General features: G+C 40.8%; 1 protein-coding gene across 1 annotated transcript in view; it reads right to left on the bottom strand.

Annotated features, from left to right (window-relative positions):
- Positions 1 to 24,322, bottom strand: part of crb2a (crumbs cell polarity complex component 2a) — a gene marked incomplete at both ends in the record, with an annotated part of 43,686 nt that overhangs the window by 5,182 nt on the left and 14,182 nt on the right. The window contains 10 exons of the mRNA XM_083930260.1: positions 419 to 532; positions 658 to 1,528; positions 2,619 to 2,784; positions 4,300 to 4,874; positions 8,171 to 9,124; positions 13,530 to 13,643; positions 13,738 to 13,908; positions 15,342 to 15,481; positions 17,983 to 18,178; positions 21,281 to 21,973. Coding sequence (XP_083786386.1) covers positions 419 to 532; positions 658 to 1,528; positions 2,619 to 2,784; positions 4,300 to 4,874; positions 8,171 to 9,124; positions 13,530 to 13,643; positions 13,738 to 13,908; positions 15,342 to 15,481; positions 17,983 to 18,178; positions 21,281 to 21,973 — 3,994 coding nt within the window. The remainder of the gene's footprint in view (positions 1 to 418; positions 533 to 657; positions 1,529 to 2,618; positions 2,785 to 4,299; positions 4,875 to 8,170; positions 9,125 to 13,529; positions 13,644 to 13,737; positions 13,909 to 15,341; positions 15,482 to 17,982; positions 18,179 to 21,280; positions 21,974 to 24,322) is intronic.

Here is a 24,322-nt window from a genome sequence, read left to right as displayed (position 1 = left end):
TAACATAAGACTAAAATGCTCAGATTTTAGTCGACTGAAACTTGACTAGACTAAAAAGAATATAACCATGACTAAAACTAATAAAAGCTAAAATGACAGCTTGACACAAAGACTAGACTAAAACTTCCGTAAAACAGGCCGCCAAAAACAACACTAGTCGTTACCCTGTATGATTCATCACTGACATGGAGCAGGCTGATAACTTGACACACTCTGCAACAAACCTGGCAACCTCACTGCTGGAATTATTTTTTGTTGTTGCGACTATGATCTTGAGACACTAGATGGCGGTGTTCTGCTCATTCTCATATTCAAACTTTAAGTAAAAAGATAACTATCGTAGGACTCTGGCACTGTAGTTTAAAACAAGTTTTTTGAATGAACATTAAAAGACTGAAATTGATCAAAGTGAGCTCACCTGCTGCCGGTAAAACCTGGCATACATGTACAGTTAGCTCCCCACAGCCCATCGTTGCAGATCCCATCATTTTCACACTGGACATAACCACATTGTATTGGAGGATAGTCCCACCTGGTGGAAAATGTGTTAAATGTTGCTTCAGTGTATGATGAGAGAAATGAACAACTGATTGCTGTGTTGAAGTTAGCAGATACCATTGCCTCTTCAAACCAATAAGCAGATGAGTCCATACTCACTGGCAGAGGGGGCCACTGTAGCCCTTGGGGCACACACAGGTGTACATGTTGGGTCCATCCTGACAGGTGCCTCCATGTTCACAGGCATGATGCTCACACTCATCAACATCCTCATCACAGAGTGTGCCAGCGTATCCAGGGTGGCAACGGCACTCGAAACCAGCCAAGTAGTCCTTACAGTTTCCACGAACACAGGGCTGAGATGCACAGTCATCAGTGTCTGTCTCACACAGATCTCCTTCCCAACCCAGGTCACACACACAATCCAATTTATTAAAGAGGTCTTCACAAGTGGCTCCATTTAAACAAGGATCTAAAGCACAAACCGGGGAACTGGTACAACCCAAATTAATCTTTGGTTTTCCAACTAAGTGGTACTGAGATGGCTGCGGGGCTTTATAGTCATCCACAAAAGGAAGGTAGACTCCACCGACTCTCACTGCACCCAGACAGCCGGTGAAGCTCTCTGCAATAGCCAACATGGCCCCCTTTTCATTGAGAAAGTGAAGGCTTCCTGTACGCTCTGGCACACTGCTGGCATCTGTGATTCCATCCACAGTGATGACCCAGAGAGAAGCTTTGCGCTCCTTTTCAGCCATTGAGATGTTCACACGATGCCAGCTCCCGTCAGCCACTCGACGAAGTCCTGTAAAGGTCAGCGTCTCCACACTGTTTCCGATGTGGATCTCCACGCGGACTGAAGAGTCCAGCAGACCCACCATGAGCAGGTCAGAGCCCCAGGAGGCCCTCAGGAGCACAGCATTCTCTGAACGAGTCCGCAGCTCCATGTATATGTTGGAGACAGGTTCTGCCAGGGAGCCTCCAGCACTGTAGCGCACAGGGTTGTTCTCAAATGTGGCATTGTACACACCTAAGAAGAAAAAATTGTAATATTATTCCATTGTTTTGATTTAATTTATTGCTTTTCTTTTTTGCAGAGCCAGTTGCTGTTATGTAAGTTTTCTCTCCCCAAATGGCCACCCTTTACCTGGAAAATGTACCTAGAAGTTGGGTCGAGATTGTGCTTCATGTTCCATTTAAGAAAGTGAAACTAACATAAATTACATTACAGATGTACTTGTAATCTTTTCCCAAAACTTACCACTGGCGTGCACAGGAGGGCCACGATGGCCCAGTTGTTGAAAAACGTGTGCTAAAGTGCCCACATGGCAGCCAAAACGCATGCTAAAGTGAAATCCGGGCGTAAAATCATCCCATAGTCTTTTTTGACACTTGCACACATCAAATAAGCCATCGAGACAGTTTTTTTTCATGTATGAACTATTACCAGAGAAATCCTGGAGAGTCGCTAACAGCTGGCCGTGGCTAACACTGATCGACTCGAGGCAGTACGGTGAAGGCATTAAAACGTCTTTTTTAACCACTAATACTGCTCAAAATAACAGTAAACCTCTGCAGTAGTATGATAAGAGTCCCTACACAGAAAACAAAGCACCAACAACGTAGTTAGTTAGTTAACCCAGAGTTTATTAAAATAGTTTTTTAAAGACTTACCTACTGGCCCCTGTACCAGCTCCTCTCATAGTTAAGTCCATTCAAGTGGATTACCAAAGTCAATCCAAAAGGAAGGAGCCATTGGTACTTTGTTTTCTGTGTAGGGACTCTGCTCATACTACTGCAGAGGTTTGCTGTTATTTTGAGCAGTATTAGTGGTTAAAAAAGACGTTTTAATACAATCACTGTACCGCCCCTAGCTCATCAGTGTTAGCCACGTCCGGCTGTTACCACTCTACTGGATTTCTTCATTAATTAGGTCATACGCAGAAAAAAACTGTCTCAATGGCTTATTTGATATGTGCAAGTGTACAAATAGTACGTTCCTCAGGCAAAGTATTTCCAAGTCAAACTCAAGATTGGATGTAATGTTCACTTGAATGTGGTGTCGGTCAAAGACTTATTTCTGATTAGCTCCAGATATAAAATTCTTAAGCTGCTCTTACATTCATATCCATCAGGAAGGTCCACACAATGCCCGCCATTGACACAAGAATCACGAACACACCACACACGTGTTTCACAGGTCTTTCCGGTGTGTTCCTCTGGACAAGAACAGGTAAAATCGTTGAATGTGATGGTGCATTCTCCTCCATTTTGACAAGGCTTCATCTGAGGAGGAAACATTGAATTGAATATACAAACACAGAGGAGTCGACAGAAAATCATCTTCACAACAAGGCTTGAAACTACCAGAAATTATGAAAGGTATCCAAAACTATCAAGGAAGGACACTCACACACACACACACACACACACACACACACACACACACATACACACACACACACACACACACACACACACACACACACACACACACACACAAGATGATTGCTAATGAAGCCTACAGTAGGCCATTTAATCATATGACATGGGGCATAGTGTTAATCCAGTTAGAGCACAGATTGCGTTAGCATCAGTTATTGACATGTGCTGCTTCCCCTTCACTGGCTCATCCATTAGCTTTGTGGCTACCAGCTTACTAGTAACGTCCACTTATATTCATACAGGTGTTATGTACAGTATATCCAGCATTTCTGATTTGAATCAGCTGAGCGCATATCAGATTTTATTTTCATGTAACTGCCAGTAATGGGGCCATGTTGCCGCCAGCTGGTTCAGACTTCAGTAATTATTTTGGCCAAATGAGAGGAATTGTGGCTATCTTGATATGGCGACCCTTCCTCATCCCAACTTATCACATACTGTCGTTTTGTCCGGACCCTTTGACTCACTTGTCAAAACACTGGGTAGGCTGCGCACTGTTATGCTCCACTATGGTTGCTGTTTTAAACATGGGGAATATGTGGTTAATGTTGTGAATTGAAACATAAGTAGTTGTTTAGGTTTAGGCAAAAAGGAAAAGACCGTAGATAGGGTTAAAATAAGTGCTTCTGTAACGTAACTACAGTGATGCCCAAAGGGACATCCTGCCTTCTTCACTACGCAGACTCAGTTTGCAAAAAAAAGTCAACACACATAGTAACCATGACAAGATGGATGCCCTGAAAGAAGAGGCTCACCTGCAGTTACATCTTACTGCCAAAGAGGCCGCTGGAAACAAATCTTATATCCTCAAAGCAATTTCAGTCAAAAGCAACTGGACTGGTTATTTGTCTAGGAAGACATTTCACCTCTCATCCAAGAGGCTTCATCAGCGTACATGAACTGATGAAGCCTCGAATGAGAACATTCACAGGCTAACAAATCTTATAGAGACAACTTTAACTGTCACCTTTTATTGCCTAAAAGGTAACTGTCGCGGTCATGTACCAGTCGCTGTTTCACAGCGTTAAATAATATTTTGTTAGATATCATAAGAATTGTTGTGCACACATTTATGTAAGATATCAATATGACCCGTTTATGAGAATATGTTGTTTAAAGACACGTCCAGAGCACATTGTGTGTCACATCAGTGTTAAAGGCTGTGACAGAACAGTATTTGATGCCCTGGTAACAAGATTGTGCTGGATATTGCTCACTCAGAATTACTGCTAGGCTACTTGTAATTTTAGTCAGATAAGGGACAAAATGTATTATTTGTACCAGTGAAACTTACTCACTAGTTGTTGTGACAGCAGTACTGGAAGGAACAAAGCAGATTAAAGAATGATTTCCTACCTTGCAAGTATCATCACTGACGCAGCCCTCCTTTACATTTTCAACATCACTTGGTAAATACACTTCCTCCTCATCCAAGCTGTTCCAGGCGTCCACATCTAGATGCACCGAATCTAAACGAAAGTCCTGCATGCAACCTTTGTAATGCCCCCCCCACATGTCAGAGTCCCAGTCACCTGGCAGTCCCCCAACATAGGCCTGGTCCCCACTGTTAACATTCACTTCAGGGATCTCTCCTATTCCATAGCGAAGGCCTGCATGCTCAAAGATCACCTGTCTGTGTTGGACTTCCACCTGTAGAAGTTGCTTCTCACCAGTAGTCACAAATATGGGAGCTGTCAGCGGGGCACTGTTAGGCACGGAGCTGACAAAAACCCTCCCCATCCCCAGGTAAACAGAGAAGTAGACCTCTCCGCCCTCTTCCTCTGTGGGTCTCCTCAGCTGGAACAGCAGCCCGTCTGGCTTTAACGACCTCAGGAAGAAGGACACATTGAAGTTGCTCTTGTGGCTCTTCCCTACATTGTAGGCACTGAAACTCACTGCATCCTCATGGCTATATGTCCATGAAGGGAATTCTGAAAGTAGAGAATTGGAAGTGTTGTTGAATCACACAAAAAATACAACTAAAACATTTAGTAATAGGACTTTACATTGGTAATAGGACTTTAGTGTAAAGAATGCCACTGCAGTGCTAGTTGTTTCCACAGACCTTACCGACCTGGAAACTTATCTTCTTTTCTTTGTGCAATGACTTTATCCACCACTTAAGTGAAATAATTTAATCTTACTGCTCATGTCTGTCATATACAGTCATACATATTTTATATTATACATTTTACTTATCTGATTTAATTTTCACTGAATTTTATTTTACCTGTATTCTTACATTTTTTTCATATATATTTGACTAAGAGTTTATTGTTATTTTTATAATTTCTGTATTTATTTAGCTATTTAGCTATCTTATACTGTATTTTTTATACCTCCAAGGATCAATAAAGTAAGTAAGTAAGTAAGTAAGTCTAAGTCTAAGAGCATCATAAAGTGATGCAAAGGGGTCCTGACCAAGCTAACGACTGACAATAACAGTCTTCTGAACCTGCTGGTAGGTGTTGCTGCTAGGGCTGAACGATTTATCGTTTTCCAACCGAAATTGCGATTTCAGAAAACGCGATCATGTGATTGCCATAGCTGCGGTCTTTGCAGTGCTCCTTACTGACCCAGGATATGTTGCGTCAGCTACTTTACACATAAATGCCATCTCCCTACCATCCTGCCAAGCTCACCAATCAGAAGTGACATGCTATTTGTGGCCAGGTCACGCGACCCAATCCGTATTAACCTGCTCCTTATTTGTAATTAGTCAGAAATGGCTTAAGCTGGACCAGAAGCGGAGTTAGGGTATTTAATCCCCAAGAAACACAGAAAGTCCGTCATTTTGGCTTTGGCTTCAGACGTGCACCAGAGACCTGTACTGTGCAAATCTTGTCACACTAAAGTTGCAACCAGCTGGAAACACAACCGATTTATACCAGTACTTGAAAAATCACCACAGACATTTGCATGTGGAGTGCATGGAAAAAAAGTCTGGTGACAATGATAATCAGTAGCAAAACACTGTAGCAAACAGTGGGCCTGATGTTTTGCCAGCGTAACTCCGTATGATCACAGCAGCCGAAGACACCAGGAGATAACCAAGGCCATAACACACTAAGGACATGGTTTCTGTTAACACGGTCACCAAAGACGGATTTAAAAACTTCTTTCGCACACTGGACAGAAGATTTATGATTCCCACCTGCACCTACTTCAATCAGGTTGCCATCTCACATCTGTATGCGGAGTGTAAAGAAAAAATGCTAACAGAGTATTACGCCACAGCTACTGATATTTGTGTGCTGCTGAGCCATAAATGAAGGCTCACCTATTTTAATGTCAGAGTTTTTGTATTTTAACTTAACACAATTAAGAATTTTTTGCACTACTTTTTTAAGTTCAGACGGTCAAAGATGGATCTTTTAGTTTCTTTGTAATAATTGCCATTGGTAAAGGACTTTAAAGAGTGTGCATGCATGTTTCTTGTTAATAAATAAATTTGGAAGCAATCTTTAACTTTAGTTCTTATCCCTTGCATTAGAGTAATGACATTTAATGTTTTAATGTTACTGTACATTGTGAATATTGCACTGAAGCTTGATTTGAAGGAAATTGTGAATCAAATCGAAATAGCAATTACATATTTTTCTAAAATCGTTCAGCCCTAGTAGCAGCTCCTTCTTACCCATTTCTATGAGGCTGGTGACCACACCCATTCATTCATGAATTGATAACACAGGGGGTGTCCCATCTGCAAACTCTGCCAGCTCACTTTGATGGAGCACCCAATCAATTCAGAAGTGGCGATGCTCAGGATTGAATCTTGATCTCTGTGGTGACAAGTTATACCCTCTGACCCCAAATCATCTTTGAAAGTCAGTTTATTTGTTTTTCCTACTTATGTCTGTGACTTGGCTTCTATTGCCAAAGATCAACTGTTCATAATTATGTTGACATTATCTTGTTTTACTTTTCCAATTATAATATATAATTCTATATTTATTCATATAGCCTAATGATATCATCATTAATTTAAATTGACTGTTGATGCGGTTGTAATGGAACTTGTGTTTTTTTTTATTTTAAATTGTTCCCAACGAGGAGAGAGCATTTAACAGACAGGAACGTGGAACAGAGCCAGCTCTACGGAGGCAAAAATCTGAGAGCGAGGGGCTGGAGACACATAGACAGACACAAAGACAGACACACAGACACAAAGACAGACATATTCATATTCACATTACCATAGATATTATTTCTAACAAGTTATGGCAGTTAATATACAAGAGTGATATGAATAGCGCCCTGCCAGCCAGTGCCTCTCTGGCAGAAAACAAAACGCTTTATGGACATACACCCTTTCACTACAATGTACAATATCAATATGAACATGTAAATCTGCAAAACCATAGTATTCGAACTATATGACCCCTCCAGTTGCAGTCATCCATGGCCTTGCTGTGGCATTTAAAAAAACAAAACAAAGCCATTCATTCGCCCACTACTACGACCCTAACCCTAACACCTGTAGAAAGTTAACATAAGAATATTTTCTTGCATGAGGCCCAATATATATGATCACTAACTAGTACATTTACAATGCATCAGTAGTCAAAAATCAATATTGCAGTGACCACGTTCCACGTGACCACGCTGTGTATGTTGAGCACCATGGTACATGTTTTTTTTTAGTAATATTTAGAATGGAGAACTTTGACCTGTAGCAGAATATTTTACACTGGTATTATAATTTAGTTAAAGCTGCAGTCAGCAAGTCTGGCAGATCGAGTAGACTCAAATTTTAAATGTCAACTCTCACGCCCCTCCCCCTCTACAACCGAGCTCCTCCACTCCCTCCCATCGAGTGCTAGTCAGTGCGCGTGCCCGTGTCTTCTCTCATCAATAAACAGCATGGAGTACAAGCTACATGGAGGTAGGCTGGCTAACTTAGCCACGCATAGATAGCAACTGCTAACGTCATTTAGCGTATGCCTAGCTTGAGGTTTGATATTGTAACATGCGCAAGGTGAGGGCATGTGAGGGCTGTGGCATGAACTGTGAACTGAGTGCACAGGATGATATGGGCACCGTGTTTTGTTTTTTTCTAAACAAACAAGCTCTACGTGCACATAGAGTCGCATTTTTTTCTAAACTTGATGTTCGGCTTCAAACAAATGTTGCCGACTGCACTTTTAAGTAAATGAGACTTATTAAAAATGGGTTGACAAGATTTGTCTAAAGCTTTTAAAAAACTTTTGTTGGAAAAAGTTCTTACCTTCAGTGCATGTGTCACTATGGAAGGGGCGGTCGCATTCACACTGATAGCTGGTCCACAGGTCCACACAGCGTCCATGTCCATGGCAGGGGTCGGGCTTACACCATTCAGTCTTACTGCAGCCCAGCTCATGGCCTTGGTCCTCTGGAAGTGTTTGCGGTAGGATAGGCTTAGAGTCGATCATCAGGTCTTCCATACAGCCAATAAAGCCTGCACCACTTACAGAGTACTCTAAAAGCTCCTTTGGTGCTCCACCGACATAGATCTGAGTGAAGGCTTCAGAGGGCTGAAAAGGTGGTTCATCAGCACCACCATCTGTAACTCTGCATCCGTCCCTGTCACAGCCAGGTCCTTTCAGAATCAAAACCAGGCCTTCTTTATCTACAAACACATGAGCATCCCGCCAGTTTCCATCGCTAACCCAACCAGGAAATGTTACATCCAGTTCAGACTCCTCTGAAAAGGCTTTTGCATGAAGACCACCATTCACAATCTCCAAGATGAGGTGATTGTCCTCATCTCCTCTGTAGAAGAGCAACATATTGGGTATAGTTGTCCGGAAGCGCAGCTGTACCCCGAAACCACTGTGAACACGATGCTCAATCTCCCTCCGAGTCCTTTCTTCTTGAACAACCTGGATGTGAATGAATCCAGGTGTAGAGAAAGAGAATGTTGTTCTCGTGGAGCACTGCTCATCATAGAAGCCATGAGGGCACAGGCATGTGTGTCCTTGTTCTCCACCCTCCAGCCATGAGTGGCAGGTGGCTCCATTCTGGCATTCATGGTCCACACAGCCGTAGAGTTTTACATTGCAGTGATCACCTCCCCAAGGAAGTTCACCTGGCTCAGCATCAGGACAGTGGCAGGTGTAGGACCCCCTGCCGTCCTCACACCAGCCTCCATTCTGACAGGGCTGGTTCTCACATTCATCAATGTTCACTTCACACAGCTCACCTGGAGGGAGACAACACTAAGGGTTAGATGTTGTGCTGGTGTATTACCAGAAGGCACCAGAGCTGTACTGGAAAATTAAGTGAAGGATTATTCTGATGTTTCCTCCTCTATTTTTCTTGTTGTCAACAAATCTCATGTGTTAATGTGTTTTCTTTCTGACATCCCTAGCCTGTTTGGCCTACTGAAGATGTAAATCTTCAGAAGGAACTTTTAAAAAAGTCTCATGAATATAGTTTCATTTTTAAAAGTGGTTCAGTAATTTCTTAAAACAGCTGATCTTGAGAAAGTAGTGCATTTGTTGGACACTATTTTCAGCAGTGGATTAATACGCATTTGGTGGACTAGTGAGCAAACCTTTCTTAGATTTTCTGTGTACCTTAACTGGATTTCTTAAAAAAAAGTCTAAGCATGTGCAAAATAAAATATGTAAAGAATGAACTGAAACAACAAAGCAGGTATGGTGAAGTGCTTGCAATTCTCATTGGTGTGATGGTGTGAATGTGTAAAATAACTTAAAATATATTCATTAAAACATTTCAAAATGTTTTAATATATATATATATATATATATATATATAGGCTTTTTCCATTCACACTTAAAAGCCTATATATACATACATACATACATACACACACAAGCAACCATATAGACCTTTTCACAGTTGAAAACATAAACATTCGAAGTGTTTTCCAGTTTATATCCTGTTGCAGTGAATGTGAATGACATCCGCTGACAGGAAGTTCATGACCAAGGCTGTTGCCTAGCAATGGAATTCCATTAAAAAAGTCTGTAGACCTTTTCAACGGAATTCCAATTAGTCGCCAATCAGCTGTGTGACTTTTTACATAATAATGAGTTTTTTGAGGACTTCCAGTCAGGATTTAGAATGAATTATAGCACAGAGACAGCACTGGTAAAAATTACTAACGACCTTCCAATAGCTTCAGACAAAGGACTTGTCTCTGTACTTGTTCTACTAGATTTTAGTGCGGCCTTCGACACTATTGGCCATCGCATCCTGCTACAGAGACTGGAGCATCTAATTGGCATTAAAGGAACCGCATTAAGCTAGTTTAAGTCTTATTTATCAGATAGATCTCAGTTTGTACATGTTAATGACAAATCCTCCATGCACACTAAAGTCAGTCACAAGGTTCTGTCTTTGGACCGATTCTATTTATTTTATACACTGGAGATCAAAAATAGCAAACAACTAATTAATGCTTGATTTATTCTGAAATATTGGTATTTTTTATTGTTCATAATTTGATAGAATATCTGCTGTGGCTATACCACTGCTGTACTAGCATGCTCTTTTAAATGATGGCTGAGAGATTCATCCCTTTGGCCTTCATCTGTTCAACCTGCTGTCTCAGGGTTTCAGTCACCTTAGAGCAGCTCGCCATCTTGCAAAGTAACCAAGAGGGCTGCAGATAAATAGGGCGTGTCCAACAATGAAGTCAGTGTTCACCAGGTGCAGATTAACACAAATAACTGGGAGGGATCTGAAAGTGTAATTTTTGTAATTTTGATCACTGTTTTTTTCACAAAATAAAAGGTTTTTGTTGAAGTGCCTTGGTTATTTAAAAAAACATGCTAGTACAGCAGTGGTATAGCCACAGCGGATATTCTATCAAATTCTGAACAAAAAAATTAACAGAATTTTCAGAATAGAATTTAAAATCTTTCTCCTTATCCTTCGCTCTTATTGGTCAGGCTCTGTCGTATCTTAAAGAGATCATAGTACCGTATTACCCAACTAGATCGCTGTGCTCTGAGAATGCAGGGCTACTCGTCGTCTCCAAAAGTAGAATGTGAGGCAGAGCCTTCAACTACCAAGCTCCTCTCCTGTTGAACCAACTCCCAAGTGTTGTTCGGGAGGCAGACACTGTCCCCATATTTAAAGAGTAAACTTAAAACTTTCCTCTTTGATAAAGCTTACAGCTAGGGCTTACGAGCCCTTAGCAATGTTGTCACGTTTCAGCTGATTTTGTTCTGCTTAATGATGCTGCTATGGGCCTAGTCTTTTGGGGAGTAATACTTTTCCTGATACTCTGAGCTTCTCTCCTCTCTGTCTGTATCATTCATTTCTCATCAATGCATTTTACTCATTCAACTTCTTCCCCGGAGTTGTATGTGCTTTGTCGTCTCTGCTGATCGTGGTGGTGTCTGCTAGGGGTGGAACGGTTTACCGAAAAAATCTGTCCCTTTTGGTACGCATGTCACGGTTCGGTACACGTGTGTCTCAGCGCGTCTAATCCTAGCATGCTGTGAGACTTGCTCCACGTGCGCCCTGTAGGCACACGGCCACAACGCTACGCATGTTCCTGCTATGTTCCCGCTACGTTCCCGCTACGTACGCTTCCGCTACGCACGCTCCCGCTACGCACGCTCCCGCTACGCACGCTCCCGCTACGCACGCTCCCGCTACGCACGCTCCCGCTACGCACGCTCCCGCTACGCACGCTCCCGCTATGCTCTTCTTTGTGGGTTTCTGAATCCTCTTGGCAACAGCTCACTAGGCTCCGCTCTGTTGTTGTTCTCAATCGTTTCTGTCTGGTTAAATCCTTGGTTAAATCACCACATCAATGTGTCTTTCTACTCTGACACAGAAAATCATCAGTTCACTAGAGCAGTTTTAGTTTCTGTCTATGTGAAGCCTGTGTTTACTCTGCAGCCATATAAAAAACCATGCTACTCTGCATTTATGTTACGTTCATTTGTGTCAGTTTTTGATGAATAAACTAATGTTTCATATGTACTTGTAAGCCTGGTAAAGTAACTAGTAACTGAAGTAATCAGATAAATGTAGTGGAGTAAAAAGTAGAATATTTCCACTGATTTGTAGTGGAGCAGAATTATAAAGTAGCATGTAAATAAAATACTTAAGTAAAGGAGAAGAGGCTCAAACTTTAGTCCAATAATTGAGTGAAAACCTGCGGTTCACAGGTTTGTTCATTTAACAAGAATTGTTTTTGACAAGCTTGTTGCACTTTGAGGCCTATGACTAATATTTACATTGATAAAATAAAGACAATATACTGTATGTACTCCTATGTTGCTGCGTTTTTTTACAATATCCATTAATGTGATGCTCATATTTTTCCGGCCCCTCATTTTGGATCATTTTCGTCAACCGGGCCCAATTCCAAATTACTTGAATAGCCCTGATGTACCCTATATCAGTCAGTTCAATGATTGCTGTTTGTGCGTATTTTAGTGAAAGAAAACCTTTTTTCTTCATTTTTTCTAAGCTTTGATAATGTTAAGGTGTTTATATTCTTACCTAGAAGGCAAACAATTGTTTACCCTTTTGCCAAATAAATATGTAAATGCGTAAATGCAGCAAAGTGTCTCCTACTGTTTCAAAATCTCACTTCACTTTCATTTAAGATTGTCACAGTAATCCCTAAACAAGCTGCCTTATTATTTCAGTTTTAGCATGATTGCATGACATGTCCTTAAGAATATCTGATTTTTTTTTTAATTATTAGGCTACAAATCTGATACATGGTATTTTTAGAATCTAAAAGAAATAGAAAAAAACAACGGAACCAAAAACCGTGCAGTGGATTTTGTGAACCGTTCCACCCCTAGTGTCTGCTGCAGTGGTCCTGCATGACGCTTCCTGCTACTACTCCTATAATTATTATTATCCATATATTATCCTTAGTTTTAATAATAATATAAACAATTGCAGCCATAAAAACACTATCAATCATATTTCTTGCAGCTGCTATGGCTCATACTTGTATCTTTCGATCATTTTCACCACCATCATTTTTATTATTCATATTTCTATCACCTTAACTGTCATAGTTTCCACTACCCATATCACTCTGGTATACTAACTCATTGGGGAATTGTTGGGTCTCTGTAAATCATGAATAAATCAGAGTGTGGTCTTTGCCTACTCCATATGTAAAGTGTCTTGAGATAACTTGTTATTATTTCTTACAATAGATAAAATTGGATTGACCTTGCTTCAGTGCCCCATTAAAATAATTAAATGATTAGCAGATTGAAAAAATTATATATTTAAATGCATGTTAATTATTATTATTACTTGAACTCCTTGGCCATCTCCACTAGAATTTGAAAGTTTGAATAATGTTAGGCTGCATAGCATGAATTTTCAACAAGTAGATCAATTGGATTTAAGAGATTTGTCATAGTTGGCTCATTACTGTTATCTTAATCTATCAACTACAAACTATTTTTTCAATTTCTTGGGCCTGATTTTAGTGTATCGTAAAGCTTAGGTCAGTTTTATAATAGCAGAAAATGTTAAATATTATTTTATGTTGAGAAAGCAAGCATTTTTACTGATACAAATACTAAATACAGTGTTCTTGAATTTAATAATGAATTTAACATGCAACAGATAATTGTCCCAAGACTCACCTAGAAAGCCAACAGAGCATGTACAAGTGTAGCCATTGATCTTATCCTCACAAGTGCCTCCATTCTGGCAGGGTTCAGACTCACACTCATCAATGTTAGTGGAGCAGTTCTCTCCTGTAATGTCAATGAAATTAAATGGTTATCAGAATATTTAAAAAAGGTATGAGAACCGAGATTCTGGCTGATTGTTCTCATTTATTTTACTGACCTGCAAACCCTGGTTGACACTGACAGATATATCCAGCTGCATCTGCATAGCTGAGCTCCCAGTCCAGCTCCCAGTGAGATGGATCTGACCGCTCAAAACACTCCCCACTGTTCTCACAGGGCTGCTCGGCACACTCATCTATATCAGTCTCACAGTTTGGTCCTTCGTAACCTAGAAAAAAACAAAACAGAAAATGTAGTTGTGTCTGTTTTATTCACAATGAACACACTAAAACATATGATGTGTCCCACATACATCTTCTTTGTTGAACAGCTGATGTCTATTAATTATTAATTAATTATTAATATTATTTCATTTGTGTGAAGGTGATTGCTGGGATTGACTGCAGACTTGCAGCCACTCCCTATTTTAAGAGGACGTCTTTCTCACTGATAAATGTTTGCCTGATGAAGGTCTAGTACTGAAATGTTGCTATTTATTAAACTATATTATCATTTTTGCAAGTAAGACAGCTCAACTTTTTTAATCCTTATTGACAACGCATGCTGTAAATAACCAATAAACTAAAAATAATATGGTTTTATAATATTAACAATTTTGTGTTTTTGCACTTTCAATGAACTTACTTTGAAGAGAAATTGTTGGATTGAATGTTCCGGAAAAAAAAAAAATACTAGTTGCTACTATTGCAGTGAACAAATGCAATGTCTTCTTTGAGTAAGTCTCAGAGCATAACAGCGCTTTCAAATTCAAAGGTATGTCTTTAGAAATAGATATTGCACACTTTCTAAGTGAATAATTTGCGAGTCAAATTATTTTGATTCTGTAAGTAGTTTTTTAGCCTCAGTAGGAAGCTTTTGTGTCTTAGGTTCACACTGCAGGTCTAAATGCACAATTCTGATTTATTGCTCAAATCTGATTTTTTGTTTGTCCGTTCACATTACGTCTTTAAATGTGGCCTTTCCACAGGTTGCTGTGTGAACAGCTCACACACACTCAGCTGGAGCAGCTGATCATTGATGACATCACACCAGAGCAGTGTTTAGGGAAGAGAACACGGCAACCGGTATTGCAGGACTTTATGGCTTAATGCTAAAAACAAAACATACAGAAAAATACAAAACAAAAAAATACTAATGAGGTCTAAACCTTCCCTCTCCCTCCACTGGCCGCCTGCTTCACTGCTGTCCTCCATGTTTGTTTTGATTTTGTTCCTGGCTCCTGCCTGTGGCACACTTTTATTTAATCAACTTTATTTGCCATTAATTTAAAAAAAAACAGTGCAGCGTGGGTCAGAATGACATCAAATGTGGCCTGGCTGTTAAAAAAAAAAAATCTGATATGTATCTGATTCATTATCACATTTAAAAGTGGCCTGAGTCTGATTGAAAGATGTCAGATTAAATGGGACTTGTACTGTTCTCACTGTCAAAAGCAAATCAGATATGGGTCACATATGAAGGGAAAAATCAGATTCAGGTCACTTGGAACTGCAGTGTGAATGTAGTCTTCTGATTTAGTGAAAACCCACAGCTAGAGGTGCTCTAGGCTCAGATTCACATGGACAGTGGGCTCAGTTCATCATCAGTGTGTGTCCTTGAGTTAGTACAGGAATGTATAATGTGCATCATGTAATTGAATACCTGGCCAGCAGAGGCAAGTGTATTCTCTGACTTCCTCTAAACATGAGGCACCGTGCTGACAGGGATCAGAGGCACACTCAGGAATGTCCACTTCACAGTAGTCACCTTGGAATCCTGTTTCACTACAGTCACATTCATAGCTGCAAGAGACAAAAATTAGTTTTATACAGCAGGATAAGAACTGAACTGGGATTTGTGGATTTCCCAAAGCACTAATGGGACTGATGTTTCTTCTGTGTCAACTGAATGAAATGAATGCATGAACCTTCCCTACGCCTTTGTGCTTCCAGTAACAAAGATGGCAACAAATGATAAACACACACTCCAGTCTTTTAAACAGACATCTCTAGCTATAGCATAGACACTACATCCATATTTTCCTAATATTTATGATTTCACAAAGCAAAAGCATCAATGACCATACATTTCACAAAGAAATGAAAAAAACATGAGAATGAGGCACTTTGTGATATGATCACAAGAAAACATGTCTTGATTATTGAGTTACGACCTGAAATAACGATTCTGAAGAAATCAACTTTTCAAAGGAATCAGATGTGAGAAGAAATTCAGAATTGAACCTAAATGGTCAATGGACTTGTATAGACTTATTTCTATACACTCTCTTTAAACTACTTATCACATTCACACTGATGGCAGTAGACATCTACATATCATCTGATCTAATCATTCAAACCACATTCACACACCCATGCACAGCACAGGGAGCAATTCAGGGTTCAGTGTCTTGCGCAGTGTCATGCGGACCAGAGGTACTGGGGATTGAACTGCCGATCGCTCGAATAAAGGGCCACCCACTCTACCAATGAGCCACAGCTGCCCTGCTTGCAGTCAATTCACACATCAAGGAGCTATGTCTGGGCATCCACACCTACAGACATTTCTGGTATGATTTGGTGGGATGGGTGCATTCTGAAACCTTCCGCCTCTTGTCACACATTCCTGAAAGGCCCCACCTCCCATGGTGGCAGTGCACTACAGCCAAAATATCCCACAGAAAACCTGAGGATAAAAACACTGCTTTTGAAGGTGTAAATGTGAATTCTGAGTATTCTGACTGTCCAACAAGAAATGTTGACAGTCACATCACACAGAGTCTCTGCTGCGCCTGGTAGGTCCATTCATTAACCCATCCATGCCTAATGACCCAGATCTTGACAAAAGATTGTTTATAGTGAGACAAAAATAGCTAGATTCCATGAGATTCCAAGTATGGTAAATGTTCTCTTCTGCTAACTCAAACCCTAAGTAGTGGTCCACCCTAGTGTCCATGTCTATTTTGCCACATAAATAGACCTGTCTACTGTAAGTTGTTCCCTTTTCACCTATTTCTTGATCTTGATCAGATCTAGTTTTTTTTTTTTTTTGGAGGGGGGGGGGGGGGGGGGGGCTGACAGTCCACTGTGTGGTGGCATGGGTGGCTTTCTTTCTTTCATTCTTCTTTTCTTTTTTTTTACTTTGCTTTGGTACATCTTTGAAGTCAATGTCTATTTATAGAGTGACCTAACGCCCCCATTTGCAGCAAGTTCTTACCTTAGTGCAGTGATATACAGGTGGACTGCAGGAGCCCTTGCCATTACTGTTGGTAGTGGTTACAGATAGTGATGGGTACCGAACCACAGTTGTTTTGAAAATGGTTTCATTACTCAAAGCTTCAGTTACAGTGAACTCTACTGGCCAAGTGCAATGCTGCAGTGGATTTAAAGTGTAAATTCACACACACACACACACACACACACACACACACACACACACACACACACACACACACACACACACACACACACACACACAAAACTTGCTCACAAGGAACAGATGATGCTCAACAATAGTTTTGTGAGTTATCAGACTGAAGTGTTCCCACAGGTCAGAGCCGTAGACTGTATAAAAAAGGTCAGAACGACCTCTCTTACTGACTAGCTCCATAAATGATCCAATATAAATGCAACTCAACAGCAATAACTCACCCACTATGACAACCCACAAATGATTCACTGTTTCGAGCAGTTCTTAAGTGTTGAGGCGCTCAAATTAAAAACTGTCTCAACCTGTCACCTCACCTGTCAGAATGGAGACGAGGCAGGGCCAGTGAATCACCTAGTTGTATCACCAACCAGTCAGGTAATTCATTCAGGCAACAAAGCAAATGCTGCTCCGGGCGTCATATGATATTTTTCGGACCGAAGCAAGCTTTAAAGCAGTGGTTCTTGGAATTTTAGTTCAGGGTTTGAAGCATGTATTGAAGCTTCAGTGTCACATTGCCATCACTAGTTACAGGTACAACACACCACACTTTCAACCAGAGAGGGCAGCAAAGTATTGTTTCCAGAATCCTTCAAAAGTCTTCTAGCATTCTGGATGAAGAAACTACCTGTCCATCTGCATGATAAAATTCTTAACTCAAAAAAAGATGCTCAATCTTTCATGTTTTCATTCAAAATAAATTACTTATTTTATCCTTGTGTCATATAACAAGAGCAAGGACATTTGTCATTTTGCTGGGTAGGAAACAAGCCGCTTGGGAAATTAGTGCAAAAATGTGAAGAATATTTTTACATCCAGATGATTCTGGAAATACTTCAGAACTTATGAAGTTAGTTGTTGTTAAAGGTAGATTTACCTGTTCACCATGTCTTGACAGATGGCTCCATTCTGGCAGGGCTCACTGGCGCACTCATCAACATCGACCTCACAGTCGAAGCCGTCGAAGCCAGACAGACACTCACAGGAGTACATGCCCATCAGATCGTGGCAGGTGGCTCCGTTGTGGCAGGGGCTGGACTCACACTCATCTATTTCAATTTCACAGTTGACTCCTGGTGGAGGAGGGGGAAGTCAACATGTCATTAGAAAGCACTGGAAGAGAAACATGACAGCGATGATGATCAAATGATCCGTCACATGTTTATAAATCAACCCACCATCCACACTGATCTGCCCTGATGTCTCTATCAGTCCGTCTATTCTGGTCTCCGGATACCCGTGACGATAACATCCTTTCTTTACATTCTCCAAACTAACTGACAGTGACAGAGGTATGCAGCATTACCGATCTAACCCGACCACGCACTGATAACACCAAGCTCCTCTGACACAGAGCAGGCTTGCGGAGAAAGAAAGGAGTGTAAGAAAAGAAACGTTGAGAGTGTTTTCTCTCACTCTGCACGGAGACTTTATCTGAGTCACAGATAAGCTGCCTGACTAACAACATCTTACTGTGCACTTAAAATACTCTTCGTGCCCAGTTTATCAGGAACAAACAAAACACTTTGGGATCAACAACTGATGGTGAGGAACAAGAAGTAGAAAAACTAAAGAATGCTGTCAGCAAGCAGCGAGTCCTTGTGTCACTGCTGATGTGTTCTTTGAGGAGATGACATGATGATGACATGATATTAAACATCTTCACTCACAGCTCCAAACAAAAGCAAACACACATGCAGGAGGCTGAGCTTCTATCTCTGAAGCAGTATGGACATAGATCATTGTTTCACTGTAACTGTATAGATTGTTGTATGGATAGTTTTTCAGGTCTTATTATACCATACAGGTACATATTTTAAATGTCTAATATTGATGCAGTAATATTGACCATTATGACTATTTTGGATTTAGTTGATTATTGGACAGGGAACTACACACAGAACTTTAAAAAGCATTAGAGCACATACTATGATCCAGGGCTGGAACAATCTGCTTGGGGCCCAAGGGCAAAAATAAGCAGTGGGCCCCGACTGACACCGCATTCCTCCCACTCTTTGTGCATTGTGTAAGAATCAGTTATGTTTAGATACTCAGTTACAGTGCACATGGAAGTCAACAGTGGCGTGCACAGACTTTTTGAAGGGCAGGGGCGAAAAAATTTTAAAAAAAGGGCATTTATAGCGCATCCTCGCCACTGTAGAGGGCACTGAAGCACACATTTTGGCTTCCAAGAGGGCACTTTAACACGCATTTTGGCTCCTAGAGGGCACATTAGCGCACGTTTTGGCTGCCATGAGGGCACTTTAGCATGCGTTTTGGCTCCTAGACGGCACTTTGACATGCGTTTTGGCTCCTAGAGGGCACTTTAGCACATGTTTTGGCTGCCATGAAGGCACTTTAGCATACATTTTCAACAATTGCCACGGAAAAAACGGTATAATTCAGATACCAAATGCATTACTCTACAGATGTTGGTCTCCAAAGTCAGAACAGAGCTCTGCAAAAAAGATTTTAAATATGCTGCCCCTTCTTCCTGAAATGATGATGGGAAGGACCTGAAATCGTCAGAGGTAATCACTATGGGGGGAAAAAAGAGCATTCAGACATTAAAAGCGGTCCTCTCAGACATCTGATTGGACACAATCAAGCTTTGGTGGCTGGTGATGACTAACTTTTCAACTGTAGTGTATATGGAAAACCAATCAGTATCCCTATGCTTTAATAGTTGTAATTAATCATTTCAGGTTATAACATTGTTTATATGCATTTCCCTACGAGTTCCATTTCGGACCTGATGTCAGCTATGTCAGCAGCCAAAGTTTCACACAAGATCACGTTAGAAACGCATTCACATGTCACATGAAAATAGATCTTGTGAGTTTCCAAGTGATGTGTTTGTGTTTCAGCTAGAAGTCCAATCAGTGTCTAATGAGGAGCTACTGGCATTTGAGGGCAGAGCCGTGGGGTGATGATGACATAAGAGGCGACTGCTCCTTCAAAACAACAGTGGCGACTCCTAAAGACGTAAGCTTAGATGCTGCAATAGCAATATCAGTTTTAGCAGAACTGGAGAGCTGAGAGGCACTTGCTGAGTTAGGTTTCAGTGACAGGTGGATAGCTAACATCTCATCCATTGGAGGGATGTTGCTTAACCCAGCAGATGCCATATTTTCAGGTCCAATGGCTGGATAAATGGCAGTGAGAGCAGAGCTTTAGAAGGTTGCTGAGCTTCCCAGCACAGGGTTCCCTCTGTATACATTTCTATAAAGATTTTATGCGCCTCTAAGTAATTAAGTCACAATTACACAACTCTGCGAGGGCTTTTAATTTGACACGACAGTGACAACACATCAGTGCAGGGCTAAAATCTGGGAGACACACACCTGGGGAGAGGCAGGGAGAGAAAGAGTAAGGCCTTGGCACACTGGGGGCCTGGTTTTTGAGACATTAATTTGCGTCAAAATAGTATTTCAAACTGTTGTTTTCTTTACGACTACATTCATACAGAAAGTGATTATCACACAGCGAAAAGCATCGTCGTTTTTTTCAGATCAAGGAATAGAGACCTCAACCAAACACTTTATGTTGTTAATTTATGAGGAGTAGACAGAAACACAGAGGTCTGCTACAAAACCTCATACATCCATGGATAAGACAGAAAACAATCTCTCTACTTCAACTGGGACAAAGGCTTTTTCTACCTTTTGCATTGATTTGATTGATAACACTGTATTTTTTTTAAATTTGGACACCTGTCCAGAAACTATTGCACTGTACATCTGTGTGTGTGTGTGTGTGTGTGTATGTGTATGTCAATGTGTATGTGTATGTGTATGTGTATGTGTGTTTTTGTGTGTGTGTGTGTGTGTGTGTGTGTGTGTGTGTGTGTGTGTGTGTGTGTGTGTGTGTGTGTGTGTGTGTGTGTGTGTGTGTGTGTGTGTGTGTGTGTGTGTATTTTGGATATACCTGTAAAGCCCACTGTATTTTTTTTAAATTTGGACACCTGTCCAGAAACTATTGCACTGTACATCTGTGTGTGTGTGTGTGTGTGTATGTGTATGTGTATGTGTATGTGTATGTGTATGTGTATGTGTGTTGTGTGTGTGTGTGTGTGTGTGTGTGTGTGTGTGTGTGTGTGTGTGTGTGTGTGTGTGTGTGTGTGTGTGTGTGTGTGTGTGTGTGTGTGTGTGTGTGTGTGTGTATTTTGGATATACCTGTAAAGCCCACCAGGCACTCACACTCATAGTGGTCCTTCTCATTGATGCAGGTGGCGTTGTTCTCACAGGGTCGTGAAGCACACTCATTGATGTCGATTTCACAATTATAACCCTGAAAGCCAGGCACACAGAAGCAGTGGAATTCGGCCACTCCGTCTATACAGATAGCTCCATTCTGACAGGGTTCTGACAAACACTCGTTAACATCTTCCTCACAGGTCTTCCCTTCAAACCCTGGCGCACAGTGGCATTCAAAGCCCTCTGGGCGTAATACACAAGTCCCATTATTCCTGCAGGGTTCATCGATGCAGTCAGTCACATGTGTCCTGCAGTTCCATCCTCCATACCCAGCAGGACATCTGCAGAAGTATCCATTCAACTGGTCTACACACAGAGAGCGGGGTTCGGAGCATGGGTTGCTCTGACACTCGTCCACCTCCTCTGTGCAGTTATCACCTGTTAGTCCATCCGGGCAGATGCAGGTGTATTCTGTGGTGCCAGGGGTGCTGGTGCAGTCTTTACATGGAGCAAGGGAGCAGGCGTCATAGAGTTCATCACAGTTTTTTCCCATGTATCGGATCCCCTCTCTGGCACAGATACACGCATAATCATTCATTGTGTCCACACAGGTAGCTTCATTCTGGCAAGGTGCAGACAAACATTTGGCTGAGGTGGCTGTGCAGAGGATTCCTGAAAAACAAAGGGAACAAATATTATGCTAAGGATTAATTAATGTTAAGAACAGATTTATAGCAATGTTATTAACAGAGAAATCTGGTAGTCGCTAACAGCAGGATATAGTAAATACATCTACAGGGATTATCTTGGGGCAGTACGGTGAAGGCATTAAAACATTTTAGGTTTTTTTTAAACCACTAATACTGCTTAAAAATAACACCAAACCTCTGCAGTAGCATAATAAGAGTCCATATACATAAAACAAACCAGGGGCCAGTAGGTAAGTCTTTAAAACACTCTTTAATAAACTCTGGGTTCACTAACTACGTTGTTGGTGCTTTGTTTTTATGTGTACGGACTCTTCTAATGCTGCTGCAGAGGTTTGGTGTTATTTTGAGCAGTATTAGTGGTTAAAAAAGACGTTTTAATGCCTTCACCTACTGTCCTGAGGTAATCACTGTTAGCCACGTCTGGCTGTTAGCGACTGTTAGCGACTCTCCAGGATATCTCCGTTAATAGTTCATACACAAAATAAAATCTGTCTCGATGGCTTATTTGATGTGTGCAAGTGTTGAAAAAGACCATGGGATGATTTCACGCCGGAATTTCACTTTAAATAACAAATTAAAACAAAACATACATCAGCATAATAAAAACTACCTACATTGGCAGAAACCTTTTTTGGCCCATGTCCTTAGCCGCTTACATGGAGGGACTTGCAGCCAGCCACCAGGGGGCGATCAATCTTTTTGGCTTCACTTTCAGGGAGCTGGTTTTGGTTGTTGGTTGTGAACCAGCCATAGGAAATGCAACAAAGTTGTCCCAGAGGTAAGCAGTACTTTGTTATCAGTGCTATTGTTTACCAGCAGTAACCACATCACCACATTGGAGGTCCTCCAATGCTTTAAGCTACGAAGTTCATCGTTCATCTGCAAACACTGCACACTGCCATGACACAGAACTAGATTTAATTTGGTAAAATATCTCTTTAAATATTGCCATGACAATATATGTCTCCATTTAACCTCAACAAACAGGTAAATGACCTAAAATGACCTGAAATTACCAAGTATGAGGAAAATAGGTCACTTGCTTTAAAACTTGTTACACTTTTCATTCATTCTGACAATCCTTCTTCAATTGTGGGAAAGTCAAAAGACCATTTCACTGTCTCTTTTTGCTGTGAACCGTACACACAGCCCGTCTGAGTAGCATGACTGTGTGTGTGTTATCATAGACTTGTACTTATATCAGTTATACTAGTACCAGTACTTCTGTCTTATTTGTGTCTCATTAGAAAGGTGGTACACACAGTGCTGTCCATCTTCATCTGTGGATATGTTTCTACGGTGTTTTTATGTGCAAAATATTACATAATGCATTATCATCAACTGGTACTGCTAATAATGGCTAGATGGTTTTCTGTGAATGTGCACGCGATTGCTTTTCCTTGATGGCCAAATGTGGAAGTATATAGAGAGTTGCATTTTCAGTGAGGACAATACAGTTTCAGAGCAGCTTCATTAAATTTCTTAATTTTGCATTCAGTTTCAAGTTTATTGGAATTCAGGTCCAAATTAATTGATCAAGACTCCATGTGAAGTTTTAGAAAATGAGTGTCAAACCACTGGTCATCCTTGGTATTGGATTTATTAGAAGAGCAAATCATTTCCATTACCTTTCTATCAGAGATTTCAATTATGTTTAAAACAGGCTGTTTGCAAGTAACATGCAGACTTGATATTTCTTCAACAGAATTAAAAAAAAAAATTCAATTTAAATTGATCCCCTTACCTGGACTGTCCAGTAGGGGTCCTCCAGGGATCCATACTTGGACCTATTTTGTTTGTTATTAACGATTGCTTTGATATCTGAAAGGGTGTGAATGCACAGTTGCACAGTATGTGGATGATGCGGTGATTTTCACCCCTGTGAAAAACAGGACAGAGGCTGCTCAAATACTCACGATAGCAATGGCTCTTGTCGAGGACTGGCTCACTGATTCCTGCATTTCTTTAAATGTTAAAAAAGTGTCTGTATGTTTTTTGCTAAAAGGTTGCTAAATATTGATCATTCTGGTGTCTTTCTGGGAGGGGAGGAGCTCACTTTGGCGATAAAGTTCAGATACTCTCAAAGTTATTCTGGACTCGACACTCTCATTCAGGAAACACATCAAAAAAGTGTCTAACTGTCAAACACAACCAGATTTCCAATTTTCAAAATTTCTACCAGATCAGGATTTCATTAAGCAGCAGTGCAGCTTTGAGTTTTTTTCTTCTCACATATAGAAACGAGCCGCTCACTGGCATCTGCGACAGCACTCAAACCAAGACTCTCTCTATAAAAAAGCCCTAAAGACTC

The sequence above is a fragment of the Echiichthys vipera genome (assembly GCF_963691815.1).
Source record: "Echiichthys vipera genome assembly, chromosome: 16".
NCBI classification, from domain to species: Eukaryota; Metazoa; Chordata; class Actinopteri; order Perciformes; family Trachinidae; genus Echiichthys; species Echiichthys vipera.
This window is presented reverse-complemented; position numbering and strand designations above follow the sequence as displayed.